General features: G+C 42.4%; 1 protein-coding gene across 5 annotated transcripts; it reads right to left on the bottom strand.

Annotated features, from left to right (window-relative positions):
- Nucleotides 1-12,831: 12,831 nt before the first annotated feature.
- On the bottom strand, nucleotides 12,832-15,106 carry LOC123732880 (uncharacterized). Of its 5 annotated transcripts, none has more exons than XM_045712213.1 (2): nucleotides 14,727-15,106; nucleotides 12,832-13,570 (listed from the first exon to the last, which is right to left on the bottom strand). In XM_045712213.1, exon 2 carries the CDS (start codon nucleotides 13,561-13,563, stop codon nucleotides 12,922-12,924), a length of 642 nt encoding a protein of 213 aa, XP_045568169.1. In that variant the 5' UTR covers nucleotides 13,564-13,570; nucleotides 14,727-15,106; the 3' UTR covers nucleotides 12,832-12,921. The 5 variants fall into 5 exon arrangements, with proteins under 5 accessions (XP_045568169.1, XP_045568170.1, XP_045568172.1 ...); XM_045712214.1 differs by having other exon boundaries at nucleotides 12,832-13,567; XM_045712216.1 differs by having other exon boundaries at nucleotides 14,825-15,106.
- Nucleotides 15,107-17,849: the final 2,743 nt, after the last annotated feature.

Raw genomic sequence — 17,849 nt, 5'->3', positions numbered from 1 at the left:
GGTGGAGGGGACGGCACGCGTGCTGCTGCACAAAGCCAGCGAGGCCAACAACTTCATCCGGCAGGCCGCCAACTTTGCCCTGGGTCACATGGTGCAGAGCTGCACCCCTACCCGTGTCATGAATGCCCTGCTGGTCGGTGGGCTGAGGTAAAGAGGGAGAGGGGTCAATTAACACTCACTAAGGGGTAGATCCGGACTTCCACAAATGTTCACTTTGTCTCACATTGAAAGGTTGACTCGAATGGAGGTTAGGATTCACTCCAAACGGACCTGATGTGACAATGCAATAGATAATTGATATGTAGTGAACTTTCTGGTGCAAAATGGTCACTGCTCGCTTAAGTATACCACACATTAGATTAGATTCAACTTTATTGTCATTGAACAAGTACAAGTACAACGAAATGCAGTTAGTAACTGACCAGAAGTGCAAATAAAAGAGTGCAGAAAATGTAGTAAAAAGTAAAATAACTAAGTACGTTATTAAGTGGGATGTATAAATGTGCAATGAAGGCAAATGGCAAGTCTAAATGTGCAATGAAGGCAAATTGAAAGTGCAAGGAGGCATGCAACTGAAATGCAGGGAGAGCAGCAATGAGGTTACCGAGGTAGACATGTACATGTACAACTGAATTATGTCCTTAATCAGATTTTGCAAAGCAATGTCAGAGTCCAGTAGTACTGTGAAATGGACAAAGAGAGTAGTGCAACAAGGTCCCTGAGAGGCAGTACCTTTTGTTTGTGGCATGGATGTGAAGGGTCCCTGATGCGCTGGAGGTCTCCGATGGCAGAGAGCTGGGCACCAGTGATGTGGTGGGTGGTTTTCACCACCCGTTGCAGGGCCTTCCGGTCAGCCACGGAGCACCCGCCAAACCACACTGTGGCGCAGTTAGTCAGATTGCTCTCGACCGTGCAGTGGTAAAAGTTCACCAGGATCTTGGGAGACAGGCAGGCCTTCTTCAGCCTCCTCAAAAAGTACAGGCGCTGCTGCGCCTTCTTGACTAGGGTTGAGGTGTTGCGGGTCCAGGAGAGGTCATCGGAGATGTAGACACCCAGGAATTTGAAGCTGGGCACACGCTCCACTTCAGTGCCATCAATAAGAACTGGGGCGTGGCTGCGGCTTTTAGACTTCCTGTTAATCCACTATGAGCTCCTTGGTTTTCTTTGCATTGAGGGCCAGGTTGTTGTCAGCGCACCATGCAGCCAGGTGCTTGACCTCCTCCCTGTAGGCTGGCTCGTCATTGTCACTGATCAGACCTACCACCGTGGTTTCGTCTGCGAACTTGACGATGGTGTTGATACCGTGTACAGAAACTCAGTCGTAGGTGAAGAGGTAGTACAGGAAGAGGCTCGGCACACCAGTGTTCAGGTTCAGGGTTGAGGTGGTGAAGTCGTCTAACCTGACAGACTGGGGTCTGTTGGTCAGGAAGTCCAAAGTCCAGTTACAGAGAGAGGGGCTGATCCCTAGGTCATGGAGTTTGGTGACCAGCCTAGAGGGAATGACCGTATTGAATGCTGAGCTAAAGTCTATGAACAGCATTCTCACATAGGTGTTGGTTTTGTCATGGAAGAGTGTAAAGCTGTGAAGATGGCGTCCTCTGCAGACCTGTTCGGTCGGTAGGCAAACTGGTGGGGATCCAGTGTTGGAGGGAGGCAGGACTTAAGGTAGGCCAAAACCAGTCTTTCGAAGCACTTCATGATCGTGGGGGTGAGTGCAACAGGTCGGAGGTCATTCGGGCTTGATGCGGTCGACTGCTGCGGCACTGGCACAATGGTTGCGTTCTTGAAGCACGTAGGGACAACCGCCTGGGCCAGTGACAGATTGAAAATTTGTATTAGGGCCGGGACAATACCAGTATTGCAATATATTTTCTGTGGCAAAAATGAAAACGCATAGCAGATCTTACTCTTTGATCCTTTAAAAACGTGCTGTATGTAAAATATTGTCTGATACAGCTTGGAAAATAAATAAATATTACTCAGGATGACAACATAATGATATTTGTTTCCAACATTACGTCTGTTTTCCTAAAGAACTTTTATCCACTTCGTGTTTTGGATACTGGTATTGTCCCGGACCTAATTTGCAGTGGATGTGTATCATCTCTACACGAGAACATTTGTTAACACTTTATATGAAAGTGATGCTCCAGAGCCTCTTTAGCCTCTTGGGGAGATTTGGTTGGGAGGCCCCCCCACCAAGCGGGTTCCCAACAATTATGGGTTGACTGCGGAGAGAAACATGTGCATATTAAAGTTAATTTCCTGTAATTCGACACTACAGTAAATGGTGACCCCGATGTGATATATCTTACAGATACTTTGGACTAAATTTGAGTTTATTCTATTCTATTATTCTATTGGGGCAGCAGGTAGGCTAGTGGTTAGCGGTTTGGACTTAACTGACTAGTTAAAAAAAGGTAAAATTAACATATATAACGAACATGTGGCCTATGTGATGGCGAATATGCAAGCAATCTACATTTTTGAATTATGGTAATCGACTCGTATTAATGATTTGATCAAAAAAGGCAAGAATGTTCTCACATTTGATTCGAATAGGGATGAAATTCTTTAGTACTGGCAATATACACTGAGTATACCAAACATAGGGGGTGCGGGGGGGTCTGGTGAACATGTCAGGGTTCTATGGCCGCAGACAGAACAGCAGAAACGGGGTCAGCAGCACGACCAGATGGACTAGGGACGGGGACATTCAGGAGTCGTCAGGCCAGATGGTCCTGAGGCATGGTCCTAGGGCTCAGGTCCTCCGAGAGGGGAGAGAGAGAGAGAAAGATGAGAGAATTAGAGGGAGCATATATAACATCACACAGGACACCAGAAAAGACAGGAGAATTACACCGGATATAACAGAATGACCCTAGCCCCCCGTTCAAAGGCACTTAAATATTGTCTTGCCCATTCACCCTCTGAATGGCACACATACACAATCCATGTCCATATTGTCTCAAAACTTAAAAATCCTTATTAAACCTGTCACCTCCCCTTCATTTATACTGATTGAAGTGGATTTATGAACATTTGAACATCTAGGCCATGTGCTGTTATAATCTCCACCCGGCACAGCCAGAAGAGGACTGGCCACCCCTCATAGCCTGGTTCCTCTCTAGGTTTCTTCCTAGGTTTTGGCCTTTCTAGGGAGTTTTTCCTAGCCACCATGCTTCTACACCTGCATTGCTTGCTGTTTGGGGTTTTAGGCTGGGTTTCTGTACAGCACTTTGAGATATCAGCTGATGTAAGAAGGGCTATATAAATACATTTGATTGGATTTAACAAGTGACATCAATAATTGGGTTCACCTGGTCTGTCTGTCATGGAAAGAGAAGGTGTTCTTAATGTTTTGTATACTCAGTCTATTGACAAGCATAAGAAAAAATACAAGAGAATGTTCATTCTAAAGCTTGCTGCGCTTTTACTCGGGGAAAAACGAATAGCAACACAGCAAACTACTGATGAACTTCCCAGAGGAAATCAGAGTGCAACATAGAGCAATTGGAAGCAGAACTTCAAGCATTTGAAAAAGAGCATGATCAGACTAGGTCATTTCTACATGATGCGCAGCGAGATTTGTTAGAACAGAGCACAAATAGGCTCCAAAGCGATAAGTCTGACTGAGATACAGATAGCTGCACAGTCAGTCCCACTTAGGGTGTGGCCATGCCAGAGTATGTGAGCAGAGTGAGGAGTGGAGCTTGCCCTATTTGACTGGATCGTGGAGCAAGTTTCCCAGAGGCTGGGGCTTCGGCTTTCTCGCCCCCTTCAATTTCGCTCCAGTAGTGCTCCAGTAGCACTCATTTTACAAGCTCAAGGCGTGCCCGGCCCAGCATGCATTTGTAGTCTACTTGTGTGATGCTATAGCACCTTGCTTTAGCTACTGTCATCTAATATTCTAAATATCTTCATAAAGATGCTGATAAAACACACAGGTGAAAAATCAAGGTGACTTACAAAGATGAGGACCAAGAGCAAGAGAGGGAGTGCGGTTATGTAGTGTCCACAACTAAAGAATGAAAAGACAGGTATCCCGAAAGCATGTACTTACTACGCGTACATGCTAACAGAAAGGAACGAGGTGGGTAGCTAGCTAAGTGTGTCATTTTAGCACATTATTTATGAACAAAAATAATCTCAAAAAAATGTTCCTTCTATTATCTATACATTAGGCCATCATTGAGGGCATGTTAACTCTATTACGTCTTTCAAGGAGCGTTCTGTTTTCATAGAGATATTTCAACTAAAATCCTTTAGGCCTACCTACAGAACAAAATAAAAATAACTATGCATCCCTGCCCAGCCTGGCATTAGTGGCCCAAACGGTGTTTAGCATCCCAAGTGGCTCTGCAAGAGTTGAGAGCGTATTCTCTGCGGCTGGCCTGCTCTCCAGGCACAATCACATGAGCCTGAAGCTACAGACTCTGGCCAAACTCATGTTTCTAAAAATAAATTCAAAGGCACTGTAGACTGAGCCTAATGAGGCATTTTTCATTTAATTTGTATTTAATTCTAAGTAAGTCAATCAGCATGTATGTGCAATTTTATAGACTACAACGATTTAATACAACAAAATGTTGTTTAAATGCTGAGCTTACACGGAACCCAAACTGGCTGCGCGTGTGCGCCTATAGTGTTGACAGTACCAAAATAAAACAACAAATTTACAAAAAACACTGCAGCACAAACAAGTTACAACGTGAAATCGCCTCTATCCCATTCAGACCTTAGAGGACCAAACTACATCTCCCATAATGCAACGCCCACACCAGCTCAGCTAACCGTCTGCATCACAGAAAGGCATGCTAGCTAGCAACAGCAGCACTTTTAGCACTCTGTAAACTATATTAATAACAACAATAAAACGCTGAACGTTACATGTTTCTAAAGTCTCACATTCCCTTATAACAATATCTACAGCATTAACCTTGGGATGTTTTATTTATTTCACGTTATGGACTTCTGCAAAGGAGTAATCTGCAAGACACACCTTTCTCAGTGTTTTCTCGGACTGAGGAGAACGGCAGCTACGGATAGTACCAGGGTGTTAGTAGGTGAAGCAAGCACCCAGATGAAATAAAATATATTTAATGAAACAAAACCCGAAGATGTTAACATCATTCAGCTACTGTAACTGCCCACCTAACATCAACAGGCAGCACCAGTAGCGCAACAATTAAAAATGGACACCAAAAGTAAAGTTCCTGGCGATCAAAGTGATCTGACTCCCCCTTCTGTCTGAACTTGGAATATTCCTGTTCGCGGGCTTTGGCCCTGAACCTGGTTGTTCTGTTCTGCGTTGTGTACTATTCTAATAATTTGAAGTTTGATGGAATAACCATTTTAATTCTACTACAAATACATTTCATATTAGGCTACATGTCTGACTCCTGACCTATTTAGAGTGTTTATATGCTGTTTAATACGATGGATAAGAGCGTCTGCTAAATGACTAAAATGTAAATGTAAAATGTTTATTTCTATGTTAGTTCTAGTCTTTCTATTTCTATGTTTAGTTAATGGGGTTGACCTTCAATTGGAAGCAGATCGCTCCTCGTTTCTTCTGATTGAAGGTCCTATGTATAGGTGTAGTATTTGTAATGGGATTGGTGGGTAGTTGTCTCCTGTTTTGTGTCTGTGCACCTGACAGGACTGTAGTGTCATTCGTTGTTTTGTATACGTGTTTCTTTTGTTTTTTCCTTCTTTTCAAAAAATAAATAAAGCAGATGAGTATACACGTTCCCGCTGCACCTTGGTCCAATCCTTACGACGTCCGTTACAACATTACGATATTAAACCACTACGGGATCAGTGTCCCCCCCCGCGGGATGGTTGAGCTAACGTAGGCCAATGTGATTAGCATGAGGTTGTAAGTAACAGAAACATTTCCCAGGACATATATGGGCAGAAAGCTTAAATTCTTGTTAATCTAACTGCACAGTCCATTTTACAGTAGGTATTACAGTGAAAGAATACCAATCTATTTGTTTGAGAAGAGTGCACAAGGTATTGATAAACCAATTAGGCACATTTGGGCAGTCTTGATACAACATTTGTACAGATATACAATGGTACATTGGATCAGTCTAAAACATTGCACTGACACTGCTGCCATCTAGTGGCCAAAATCGAAATTGCCCCTGGGCTGGAATAATACCTTATGGCCTTTCTCTTGCATTTCAAAGATGATGGTATAAAAAAACACAAAAAAACGTTTACCAGATCTAATTTGTTATATTCTCCTACATTCATTTAACATTTCCACAAACTTCAAAGTGTTTCCTTTCACATGGTATCAAGAATATGCATATCCTTGCTTCAGGTCCTGAGCTACAGGCAGTTAGAATTGGGTATGTCATTTTTGGTGAAAATTGAAGGGTCCGATCCTTAAGAGGTTCTTTCAAAATAACATAATAGCATATTTTGAGTTTAATTATGTTACTGTGGTTAGTTAGCCAAAGCTCGACTTCAAGTTCAGTCTGCCATCAAGTCGAAACGGTCCTATGGCAATATGTTTTCACCGTGGTGAAGGAAAAGGGATATTGCTTGAAAACGTATCTCAATCCAGGGATGGAAGGTATGCTGTACTCCTAATCTTCTCATTATCCAAGCCTCGAAATCGAGAAGATTGAAATACTGCTTGTTTTTAATTAACTGCCTTTTTCATCAGCATGCTAGGTTATTCCACAACACTTCCGGCAGCAACTCACCCCAACTCTAGATGTCACATTTTAATGGAATCACATTTTTTTCTTATGTCTTATACTTCCGTGTGTTGTGTACTTCTTATTTTACCATTGCGTTATTTAGATTATTTTTAGCCATTGGTGGAGAGGTACTGTCTACTGATGTGTGCTAGCCTTTGGGAGTAACAAGTCATTTATAAACATTTATAAAGTATATATAGGGAACACTTTAGATTAGGGGGTATTAGTGAGGGACTGAGGTATTAGTAAGTGCATGTACTCACATTCATAAAGGCACTCATTAACAAATACACCATTCGTGACATTTATAAATACATTTATAAATATGTATATTAATGGTGAGTCAAACCATTAATCAACCATTAACAAATACCTTGACAATAACTCCTTTATAACTGGTTTATAGTACATTAGTAGTACATTATTAATCATTTACAAATTGTGAACATACTATGATCAAACACCTTATTAATTACCTGATAAATCATGAACAAATATTTAAAATATTGTTTATAAATGTGTAAATAACAATTTATAGATTTCTTATTGACATTTACAAATGTAGGAATAATGATTAATAAATGTTAAGCAAACTCTTCACAAACAGTTTATAAATGGTATATTAAGGGACCTTAATATAAAGTCTTACCGAACATTTTGATCCATCGATGAGACTTCATCAATACATTCCATTATCATTCGTCTCCTAACTCATGTATCTCTATGACATGTAACTGATGTGCTCTGTTTTTCCTTCCTCAGCCACCGTAACGCTGCGGTGAGGAGCTGCACTGCTCAGTACCTGGAGAGACTGGCTGAGGTCATGGGGATGGCTCGTCTCCTGTCGGGGAAGAAAGACCTCACTGACCGTTTCTTGATTGCCGTCAGTAAACTGGCTGTGGACCCTGCACAGGAAGTCAGGTGGGATGTTCCTCCTGTAAAGTAGCTTGCTTAAACATAATGGCCGGCCTTAACTTAGGCCGTGATTCAACCATGGCTCGCTATAGCACTAGATCGCCGACAATGCAGTTTTTAAAGGTAATTTACTCTTGAGTTGACATCTGCAGCGTTTACCACAAATGCAAATTGAAATTGCCTTTAAAAGCCACATTGTCGGCTGTCTACAGCATCTATGCTAAAAGGGTGTCATGGATTGAATTGCGGATTTTAGGTATTCCAAAACAACCACAGGTTCTCTTGGAGGGGAATAGTATTCTAAACACAAATAAGTGCTACGTGGCATAGGAAAATCCGCTAAGATTTTCATAATAATGAACGGTTAAAACCCAGTTGTTAGATAGTTGAGATGATTTGTAGATCAGGTAATGCGGTGCATTACTCAAACCGACCCTCTTGCAAATTCTACCTAATGTATTTCTTATTTTGATGGGATATTGTTTCTCAGGTTGCCATCAATTGATTACTGTTTTTAATCACAGACAGCAGATATGATTTGATATGTTGCACGTTTAAGATGATATTAATATCTTTGTTCTCAGCAGGCATCATGGTCGCAATATCTTGAGAAACGTGGCCACTAAAATGTGGGACAAATTCGCTCCAAGGAAAGAGCGAGAATCCTTGAGGGAGGTCATCTCAAAGGTTAACCTCAAAGAAAGGTACATTCTCTCTGGATGATTAGAAGAAGTATGACAAATGAGCTGATATGATTACAGAAATCCAATCCCACTGGGCACAGTCATCAGTTCAATGTCTAGTTTTGATTTAAACTTGGGAAATGAACCAAAATGTGAAAACAACCAAAATTGTTGGTTAAAAGTTGCGTGAAAAAAATCCAATTGTGTGTTCCACATTGATTCACCGTCGTCACATAGCTTTTTTGTTGTTGTTGGAAAGAGGTGGAAATAACGTTTATTCAACCAGTTTTGGCCCAATGGGATGAATTTAATATACTGTAAGATTATACCTTTCTGTCTTTTCTCTTTTTCAACAGGAATATCTGAATAATCCCCAACTTGACTATATATTTGTATCTAAATATTTGCACATTTCGCAACTTGACTATTATCCCCTCCAGTCCCCAAACTCCAATATTTTCGTTCATTCTAAGAAATTTGACACTATCATCCAAACCTCCATGTAAATGCATTTTTAAGGTGCATTGACTCCTTGTCCAAGTCCTGAATCCACTACAAGGCAATACCAACCATATTCAAAGCACTAAATGACCTTTCCTCGAAGCTCCTATCTGATCTACCAGCTCAATAGTGGTCTACTGAAACCATACTCACCATCTCAGGTGGTGCTCAGATCATCAACCACTGACCTCCACACCATCCTCAAAACCAGCAGTCCTCTTTTGGAGGCAGATTGGTCAGTGCTCCTCTATGGCACCAACATTGTGGATTTTCATCCAATGCTTCTGGACTATGAGAACATTCTTTGGACAATAAAATTAGGTAAAATGGAAGCTGGCTACAGTCTCAGTTTTATCCTCCAAGACAGTGTGAGGATGTGTAACAACAATACCTGTAGTTTAATTTCATGATCAGGGCCAGATTACCGAATGGGCACGCAGGGCACCTGCCCTGTGGGCCCCGACCTCCAGGGAATATCATCATAACATCCAAAACTAAAAGTATAGTGGATGTATATTAAAGTACGTGGATATTTTACAATTTGTGAGCTCGTTTCATAATTTGTAGCCATGTTTTATATAAATTTGTGCTCATTTGGTAGAAAGTCGTTAGCATTTAAAAAATAATTGTGGGGATGTTTTATATCAATTTGCTTACTGGTGCTCTTCCATGCCGTCCCTAGGAGGGGTGCGTCACTTGAGTGGGTTAAGTCACTGACGTGATCTTCCTGTCTGGGTTGGCGCCCCCCCCTTGGGTTGTGCCGTGGCGGAGATGTTTGTGGGCTATACTCAGCCCTGTCTTATGATGGTAAGTTGGTGGTTGAAGATATCCCTCTAGTGGTGTGGGGGCTGTGCTTTGGCAAAGTGGGTAGGGTTATATCCTGCCTGTTTGGCCCTGTCCGGTGTTATCATCGGATGGGGCCACAGTGTCTCCCGACCTCTCTTGTCTCAGCCTCCAGTATTTATGCTGCAGTAGTTTATGTGTCGGGGGGGCTAGGGTCAGTCAAATTATATCTGGAGTATTTCTCCTGTCTTATCCAGTGTCCTGTGTGAATTTAAGTATGCTCTCTCTACTTCTCTCTTTCTCTCTTTCTTTCTGTCTCTTTCTCGGAGGACCTGAGCCCTAGGACCATGCCTCAGGACTACCTGGCCTGATGACTCCTTGCTGTCCCCAGTGCACCTGGCTGTGCTGCTGCTCCAGTTTCAACTGTTCTGCCTGTGGCTATGGAACCCTGACCTGTTCACCGGATGTGCTCCTTGTCCCAGACTTGCTGTTTTCAACTCTCCAGAGACAGCTGGAGCGGTAGAGATACTCTGATTGATCGGCTATGAAAAGCCAACTGACACTTTCTCCTGAGGTGCTGACCTGTTGCACCCTCGACAACCACTGTGATTATTATTATTTGACCCTGCTGGTCATCTATGAACATTTTAACATCTTGGCCATGTTCTGTTATAAACGCATTTTATAAAATGATTTGCATTTTAATGAGGGAAATAAGTATTTGACCCCTCTGCAAAACATGACTTAGTACTTGGTGGCAAAAACCTTGTTGGCAATCACAGAGGTCAGACGTTTCTTGTAGTTGGCCACCAGGTTTGCAGACATCTCAGGAGGGATTTTGTCCCACTCCTCTTTGCAGATCTTCTCCAAGTCATTAAGGTTTCGAGGCTGACGTTTGGCAACTCGAACCTTCAGCTCCCTCCACAGATTTTCTATGGGATTAAGGTTTGGAGACTGGCTAGGCCACTCCAGGACCTTAATGTGCTTCTTCTTGAGCCACTCCTTTGTTGCCTTGGCTGTGTGTTTTGGGTCATTGTCATCCTGGAATACCCATCCACGACCCATTTTCAATGCCCTGGCTGAGGGATGGAGGTTCTCACCCAAGATTTGACGGTACATGGCCCTGTCCATCGTCCCTTTGATGCGGTGAAGTTGTCCAGTTACCTTAGCAGAAAAACACCCCCAAAGCATAATGTTTCCACCTCCATGTTTGACGGTGGGGATGGTGTTCTTGGGGTCATAGGCAGCATTCCTCCTCCTCCAAACACGGCGACTTGAGGTGATGCCAAAGAGCTCCATTTGGTCTCATCTGACCACAACACTTTCACCCAGTTGTCCTCTGAATCATTCAGATGTTCATTGGCAAACTTCAGACGGGCATGTATATGTGCTTTCTTGAACAGGGGGACCTTGCGGGCGCTGCTGGATTTCAGTCCTTCACGTTTAGTGTGTTAGCAATTGTTTTCTTGGTGACTATGGTCCCAGCTGCCTTGAGATCATTGACAAGATCCTCCTGTGTAGTTCTGGGCTGATTCCTCACCGTTCTCATGATCATTGCAACTCCACGAGGTGAGATCTTGCATGGAGCCCCAGACCGAGGGAGTATGACAGTTCTTTTGTGTTTCTTCCATTTGCGAATAATCGCTCCAACTGTTGTCACCTTCTCACCAAGCTGCTTGGCGATGGTCTTGTAGCCCATTCCAGCCTTGTGTAGGGCTACAATCTTGTCCCTGACATCCTTGGAGAGCTCTTTGGTCTTGGTTATGGTGGAGAGTTTGGAATATGATGGATTGATTGCTTCTGTGGACAGGTGTCTTTTATACAGGTAACAAACTGAGATTAGGAGCACTCCCTTTTAAGAGTGTGCTCCTAATCTCAGCTCGTTACCTGTATAAAAGACACCTGGGAGCCAGAAATCTTTCTGATTGAGAGGGGGTCAAATACTTATTTCCCTCATTAAAATGCAAATCGATTTATAACATTTTTGACATGCGTTCTTCTGGATTTTTTTGTTGTTATTCTGTTTCTCACTGTTCAAATAAACCTACCATTAAAATTATAGACTGATGATTTCTTTGTCAGTGGGCAAACGTACAAAATCAGCAGGGGATGAAATACTGTTTTCCCTCACTGTAACTAGTTAGAGCACAAGTGGAAAAGCGTAGTCACTGGTGGGGACAAAAATAATGTTTGCTTCTTTCAGATGGCAATGTTGTCATTAGCTAGCAAAGTTTGTAAGAAAAAATGTATTGGTCTCCACTCAATCTCTTAGCTAGCTAGCTAATGTTTCACTGCAACTAAAGTCAATCTGGAGACCTCAAAATGAAGACACAAGGTTTTGCTACTAATAACTTGCCTTCTTTAGAAATTGCATCGTCTTTTTAAGCCATAGTAATGCACTTTAGACCAAATCTTCAGCTGGCCGTCCTGGCAGTCCTGAAATGAACGTTCAAAATAATATTGTGATGAAACGTGCAACCCATGTATAGCTCAGTAGTCTCAGAACCCAGAACCAAATTTTGCATGCATGCTGGCCATCTACTAGATTTTGATCTGGGGGCAGACCAACCTGGTCTCAGAGCATTTTGTATTATTATTGTTTTTTAATTAACCATTATTTAACTAGGCAAGTCAGTATGTATTCTGTATGTAAATCCGAGACACTCCAGTTAGTATGATATGTTACGTTTCGTATGGTATGTATTCATTTCTGGTTGTCCATCACCCATTTTGTATGATATATTACAATTCTTATTATGTTACAAATTTGCAAAACGTTCAATATGTTACAAATTTGGTACACGTATTATATGTCAAGAATTTGTGAAATGTACGATATGCTACAAATTCCAGCTAGGTGGGTAGCGTTACCTGGTTGGCATTAGCTAGTTAGGTTTAAAGGGGAAGGGTTAACTAAAAGGGTTAAGGTTAGGGTTAGCTAAAAAGTTTATGTTTAGGGGAAGTGTTAGCTAACATGCTAAGTATTTGAAAAGTAGCTTAAAAGTAGTAAGTAGATGAAAAGTTGCTAATTAGCTAAAATGCTAAAGTTTTCCATGATGAGATTTGAACTCGCAACCTTTTCACCCAAGTTTAGTCAAAACCGGGCCAGTGGTGTCTGAGAGATCGCGTGTGACTAACTAACGTGAGCATTGTACGTACGAACTGACGGAGACAGATCCATAGTCCCCTCTGATTTCATCGTGGGTGACAATGAGTGAAAACAACAAATATTAATGTATTTTCACACAAACTTTTTTTATTGTCGAATGAACAAATAATGTCATCATCGTATAGTATCCAGTATTTTGAAGCTGTCACTTTCAACTGCTCCTTTTGCAGACGTGTTTGTCCATAAAAGGGCATACAGTGGCACCACACCCCCAACACACCTCCAGAGAGTGGCCAATCGGTGTCTGCATCTTGCACTCCTTACACCCGCCCACAACCCTCCCACTTGATTCCACCCCATGTCTCTGCTGACTGATGAGCTTCTCGAGGGCTTGCTTCGTGGCCGGGTCACCACAGTGCGCGATGCCGTTAACCGCCACCCGCTTTGGATCTTTAACGCAGTCCTCCTCATGCCCAATGACGGTGGAGGACAGCCAGGCTGTATCGTATCCGCTCTGTTGCCACGAGCACCACATTGCTACATTCTGCCTATCCATCTTCTTCACGCGGCCCACCCGGACCTTCAGCTGCAATACCACATGTTCTCCAGTGGGGCACCCACCGGGGTAACCCTTCGCCTTGGCTATGTCCCGACTGCAGTAGACCCCCGGGCCCAACGTGCCCCCTGCCGAGGGCCGGAACCCCCCTGTGATGATGGCTCGAGCGCTGTCACGGTGGGTGCCATGGTACATGGTGTAGCCTTGTCTGCCCTGTGGTGCCTGGCCAGGTTTCAGGACAATCTGCTTCTCAACCACAGCCTCCCAACCGGTGAACTGCACCAGCTTCGCTGGCATGGCTCTGCTAACGGACACACAGTTGACACCAATTTGTAAACCGATGAAATCAATCAATCAAATGTATTTATAAAGACCTTTATACATCAGTAGTTATCACAAAGTGCTTTACAGTAACCCAGCCTAGACCCCAAAGTGCAAGCAAAGCAGAAGTGAGAGCACAGTGGCTTGGAAAGATTCCCATATAGGAAAGTGGAGAGGAACCCATCTCAGAGAGCCTATCCTCTTCTGGCAGTACCTCATAATCATCAGTGACAAAATCTATGACTCATAGCATACGTATCGGGTGAATCGTTGTGACATGAAATATGAGTGAGAGTGTAATCAATGTGTAATAAGTACGGAAACAATTTATGAACATGTTAAATTATTATGTGACGTGGAGTCATTATTCAGGTCCTGATTGGTCAAGAAGCTTATTTGACACGTCAAATAATGTTATTTGACGTGTATCTTTTTGACACGCCAACACCCAAACGGCGTTCCATATGTACCGGGTTAGGCTATATGTGTTGTACACACACATCAATAATGTATTGATGAAAAAACATATTGAAGACATAGATATAGAGAGGTTTTCTTTTCTAAAATCTAACCACTCAAATTATTATTTACTCAAAGTATGTTTCCATGATTTATTCCCCCCCAAAAGATTATTGACTGAATCTAAATTCAATCTGAAGCGCCGAAGATTCACTTTATAGGGCGATTGACAAAGGCAATGTTCCCGCAGTTGCGGATACTGCATTCACGGTACACGCTGCATATGTCGGCTCAATCAGAAATGTTATTTAAACGTGAACTACAACACAGATATTCTCAGTTACTGATTGAGTACAAAGTATGATGTCGTAATGTATACAAGGTGCCATTGAACAACACAAACCTCTACCTTTTCGACTGAACTAAACTCCATCTTCTCCCTCTATAAAGAGTATTTTGTATAGTCACCACCAGGGCTGGGGTCAATTCAGTGAATAATTGAATTCAAATCTCCCATCATTTATTATGAAGACTTTTCATTTTACTGAACTAACTGAATTAAAGTCAACCCTGATCACCAATACAGCTGTACAGTGGTAATTTGACAGGACTGAGAGAGAAAGCAAAACATACATGTAAGTTAGATAGTAACAACAATAAATCCAGTACTGTATAGTTACCGCTGTAGAAAAACAAAAATCTATGCCTTATAGATCCCAATGTTGTGCAACTGACTGGCTGTGGATACGTTGCAAAAATATTTTTACATTGTTTCTACCTTTTTCAGGTAATTAACCTACCCGTTCTACCTCCAATGTTTTGACAGTGTATCTCTGATAGTTTCACTTTCGATTTTTCAGCTCAACTCAGCTTCCTTGCGTGACATCCATCAACATCATACCCAAAGGAATCTCTTCAAACAATATCCCGTTTGCTTTAGAGATCACATTCACTTTCATTTTAAAGTGCTGTACACGGACTCCCTCATTATTGTATTCATGCTATTCCATATCGTAACGCTAACCCCATTCTCATTGCAAGACATGCCAGGCAATGTTGCCCTCTAGTGTTTTTTTGGAGATACAGCATGTATTATTTTATCATTCGTCATCACGGGTTGTGGTTAATTCCATTTCAATGCCAGTCAATTCAGAAACTAAACCAGATTCAAATGACACATGTTCCTCATTGGAATTGGAATTTCAAGGTACTTCCTGAATTGACTGGAATTTAAATGGAATTGACCTCAAACCTGAGGTTCATCAACCAAAAGTATACTCAGCTGGAAAGAGAAAAACAGAGACAGGAAATAATTTTAGAAAAAAACACAATGGAAGTAAATGTTATTGTCACTTTTCCTAATAAAAACATAATTGATGTGTGAGTATGTGTGTATATACAATATATATAATTCACTGACCAAAAATATAAACGTAACATGCAACAATTTTTAAGATTTTACTGAAATACAGTTCATATGAGCAAATCAGTCAATTGAAATAAATGTATTATGCCCTAATCTATGGATTTCCCATGACTGGGAATACAGATATGCATCTGTTGGTCACAGATACCTTAAAAAGGTAGGGGCATGGGTCAGAACACCAGTCAGTATCTGGTGTGACCACCATTTGCCTCATGCAGTGCAACACATCTCCTTCGCATAGAGTTAATCAGGCTGTTGATTGTGGCCTGTGGAATGTTTTCCCAGCCCCTTCATTGGTTGCGTGAAGTTGACGGATATTGCCGGGAACTGGAACGCCGCTGTCGTACATGTCAATCCAGAGCATCCCTAACATGCTCAATGGGTAACATGTTTGGTTAGTATGCAGGCCATGGAAGAACTGGGACATTTTCAGCTTCCAGGAATTGTGTACAGATCCGATGACATGGGGCCGTGCATGATCATGCTGAAACATAAGGTGATGGCGGTGGATGAATGGCACAACAATGGGCCTCAGGATCTCCTCATGGTATCTCTGTGCATTCAAATTGCCAAAGATAAAATGCAATTGTGTTTGTTGTCTGTAGCTTATGCCTGCCCATACCATAACCTCACCGCCAAAATGGGGAACTCACTGTCCACAACAATGACATCACCAAACAGCTCGCTGTCTGCCATCTGCCCGGTACAATTGAAACTGTGATTCATCCGTGAAGAGCAAACTTCTCCAGCGTGCCAGCGTAAACTCAGCAAAAAAGAAACGTCCTCTCATTGTCAACTGCATTTATTTACACTTAACATGTGTAAATATTTGTATGAACATAACAAGATTCAGCAGCTGAGACAAACTGAACCAGTTCCACAGAAATGTGACTAACAGAAAGGGAATAATGTGTCCCTGAACAAAGGGGGGGTCAAAATCTAAAGTAACAGTCAGTATCTGGTGTGGCCACCAACTGCGTTAAGTACTGCAGTGCATCTCCTCCTCATGGACTGCACCAGATTTGCCAGTTCTTGCTGTGAGATGTTACCCCACTCTTCCACCAAGGCACCTGCAAGTTCCCCGGACATTTCTGGGGGATTGGCCCTAGCTCTCACACTCCAATCCAACAAGTCCCAGACGTGCTCAATGGGATTGAGATCCGGGCTCTTCGCTGACCATGGCAGAACACTGATATTCCTGTCTTGCAGGAAATCATGCACAGAACGAGCAGTATGGCTGGTGGCATTGTCATGGTGGAGGGTCATGTCAGGATGAGCCTGCAGGAGGTGTACCACATGAGGGAGGAGGATGTCTTCCCTGTAATACACAGCGTTGAGACTGCCTGCAATGACAACACCTCCAAATCGATCCCGCTTCAGAGTACAGGCCTCGGTGTAAACTTCATTCCTTCGACGATAAACGTGAATCCGACCATCACCCCTGGTGAGACAAAACCGCGACTCGTCAGTGAAGAGGACTTTTTGGCAGTCCTGTCTGGTCCAGCGACGGTGGGTTTGTGCCCATAGGCGACGCTTTTGCCAGTGATGTCTGGTGAGGACCTGCCTTACAACAGGCCTACAAGCACTCAGTCCAGCCTCTCTCAGCCTATTGCGGACAGTCTGAGCACTGATGGAGGGATTGTGCGTTCCTGGTGTAACTCGGGCAGTTGTTGTTGCCATCCTGTACCTGTCCCGCAGACGTAATGTTTGGATGTACCGATCCTGTGCAGGTGTTGTTACACGTGGTCTGCCACTGCGAGGATTTTTAAATTTATTTTATCCTCTCTAGGGTATGTGGGACGAACCTACTCAACAGCCAGTGGAATCCCGTGGCGCGATATTCAAATACCTTAGAAATGCTATTACTTCAATTTCTCAAACATATTACTATTTTACACCATTTTAAAGACAAGACTCTCGTTAATCTAACCACACTGTCCGAAAAACAGAGCACATCAGTTACATGTCATAGAGATACATGAGTTAGGAGACGAATGATAATGGATTTTATTGATGAAGTCTCATCGATGGATCAAAATGTTCAGTAAGACTTTATATTAAAGTCCCTTAATATACCATTTATAAACTGTTTGTGAAGAGTTCAATTACCATTTATTAATCATTATTCCTACATTTGTAAATGTCAATGAGAAATCTATAAATAGTTATTTACACATTTATAAACGCTATTTTAAATGATTTGTTCATGATTTATCAGATAATTAATAAGGTATTTGATCATAGTGCCTTTTATATGATTTCATAATGTTAACCTCTCTGGGCTAGGCGGGACGAATTCGTCCCACCTACGCAACAGCCAGTTGAATCCCGTTGCGCGATTTTGAAATACCTTAGAAATGCTATTACTTCAATTTCT

Source organism: Salmo salar, unplaced genomic scaffold, assembly GCF_905237065.1.
Source record: "Salmo salar unplaced genomic scaffold, Ssal_v3.1, whole genome shotgun sequence".
In the NCBI taxonomy this organism is placed as follows: domain Eukaryota; kingdom Metazoa; phylum Chordata; class Actinopteri; order Salmoniformes; family Salmonidae; genus Salmo; species Salmo salar.
This window is presented reverse-complemented; position numbering and strand designations above follow the sequence as displayed.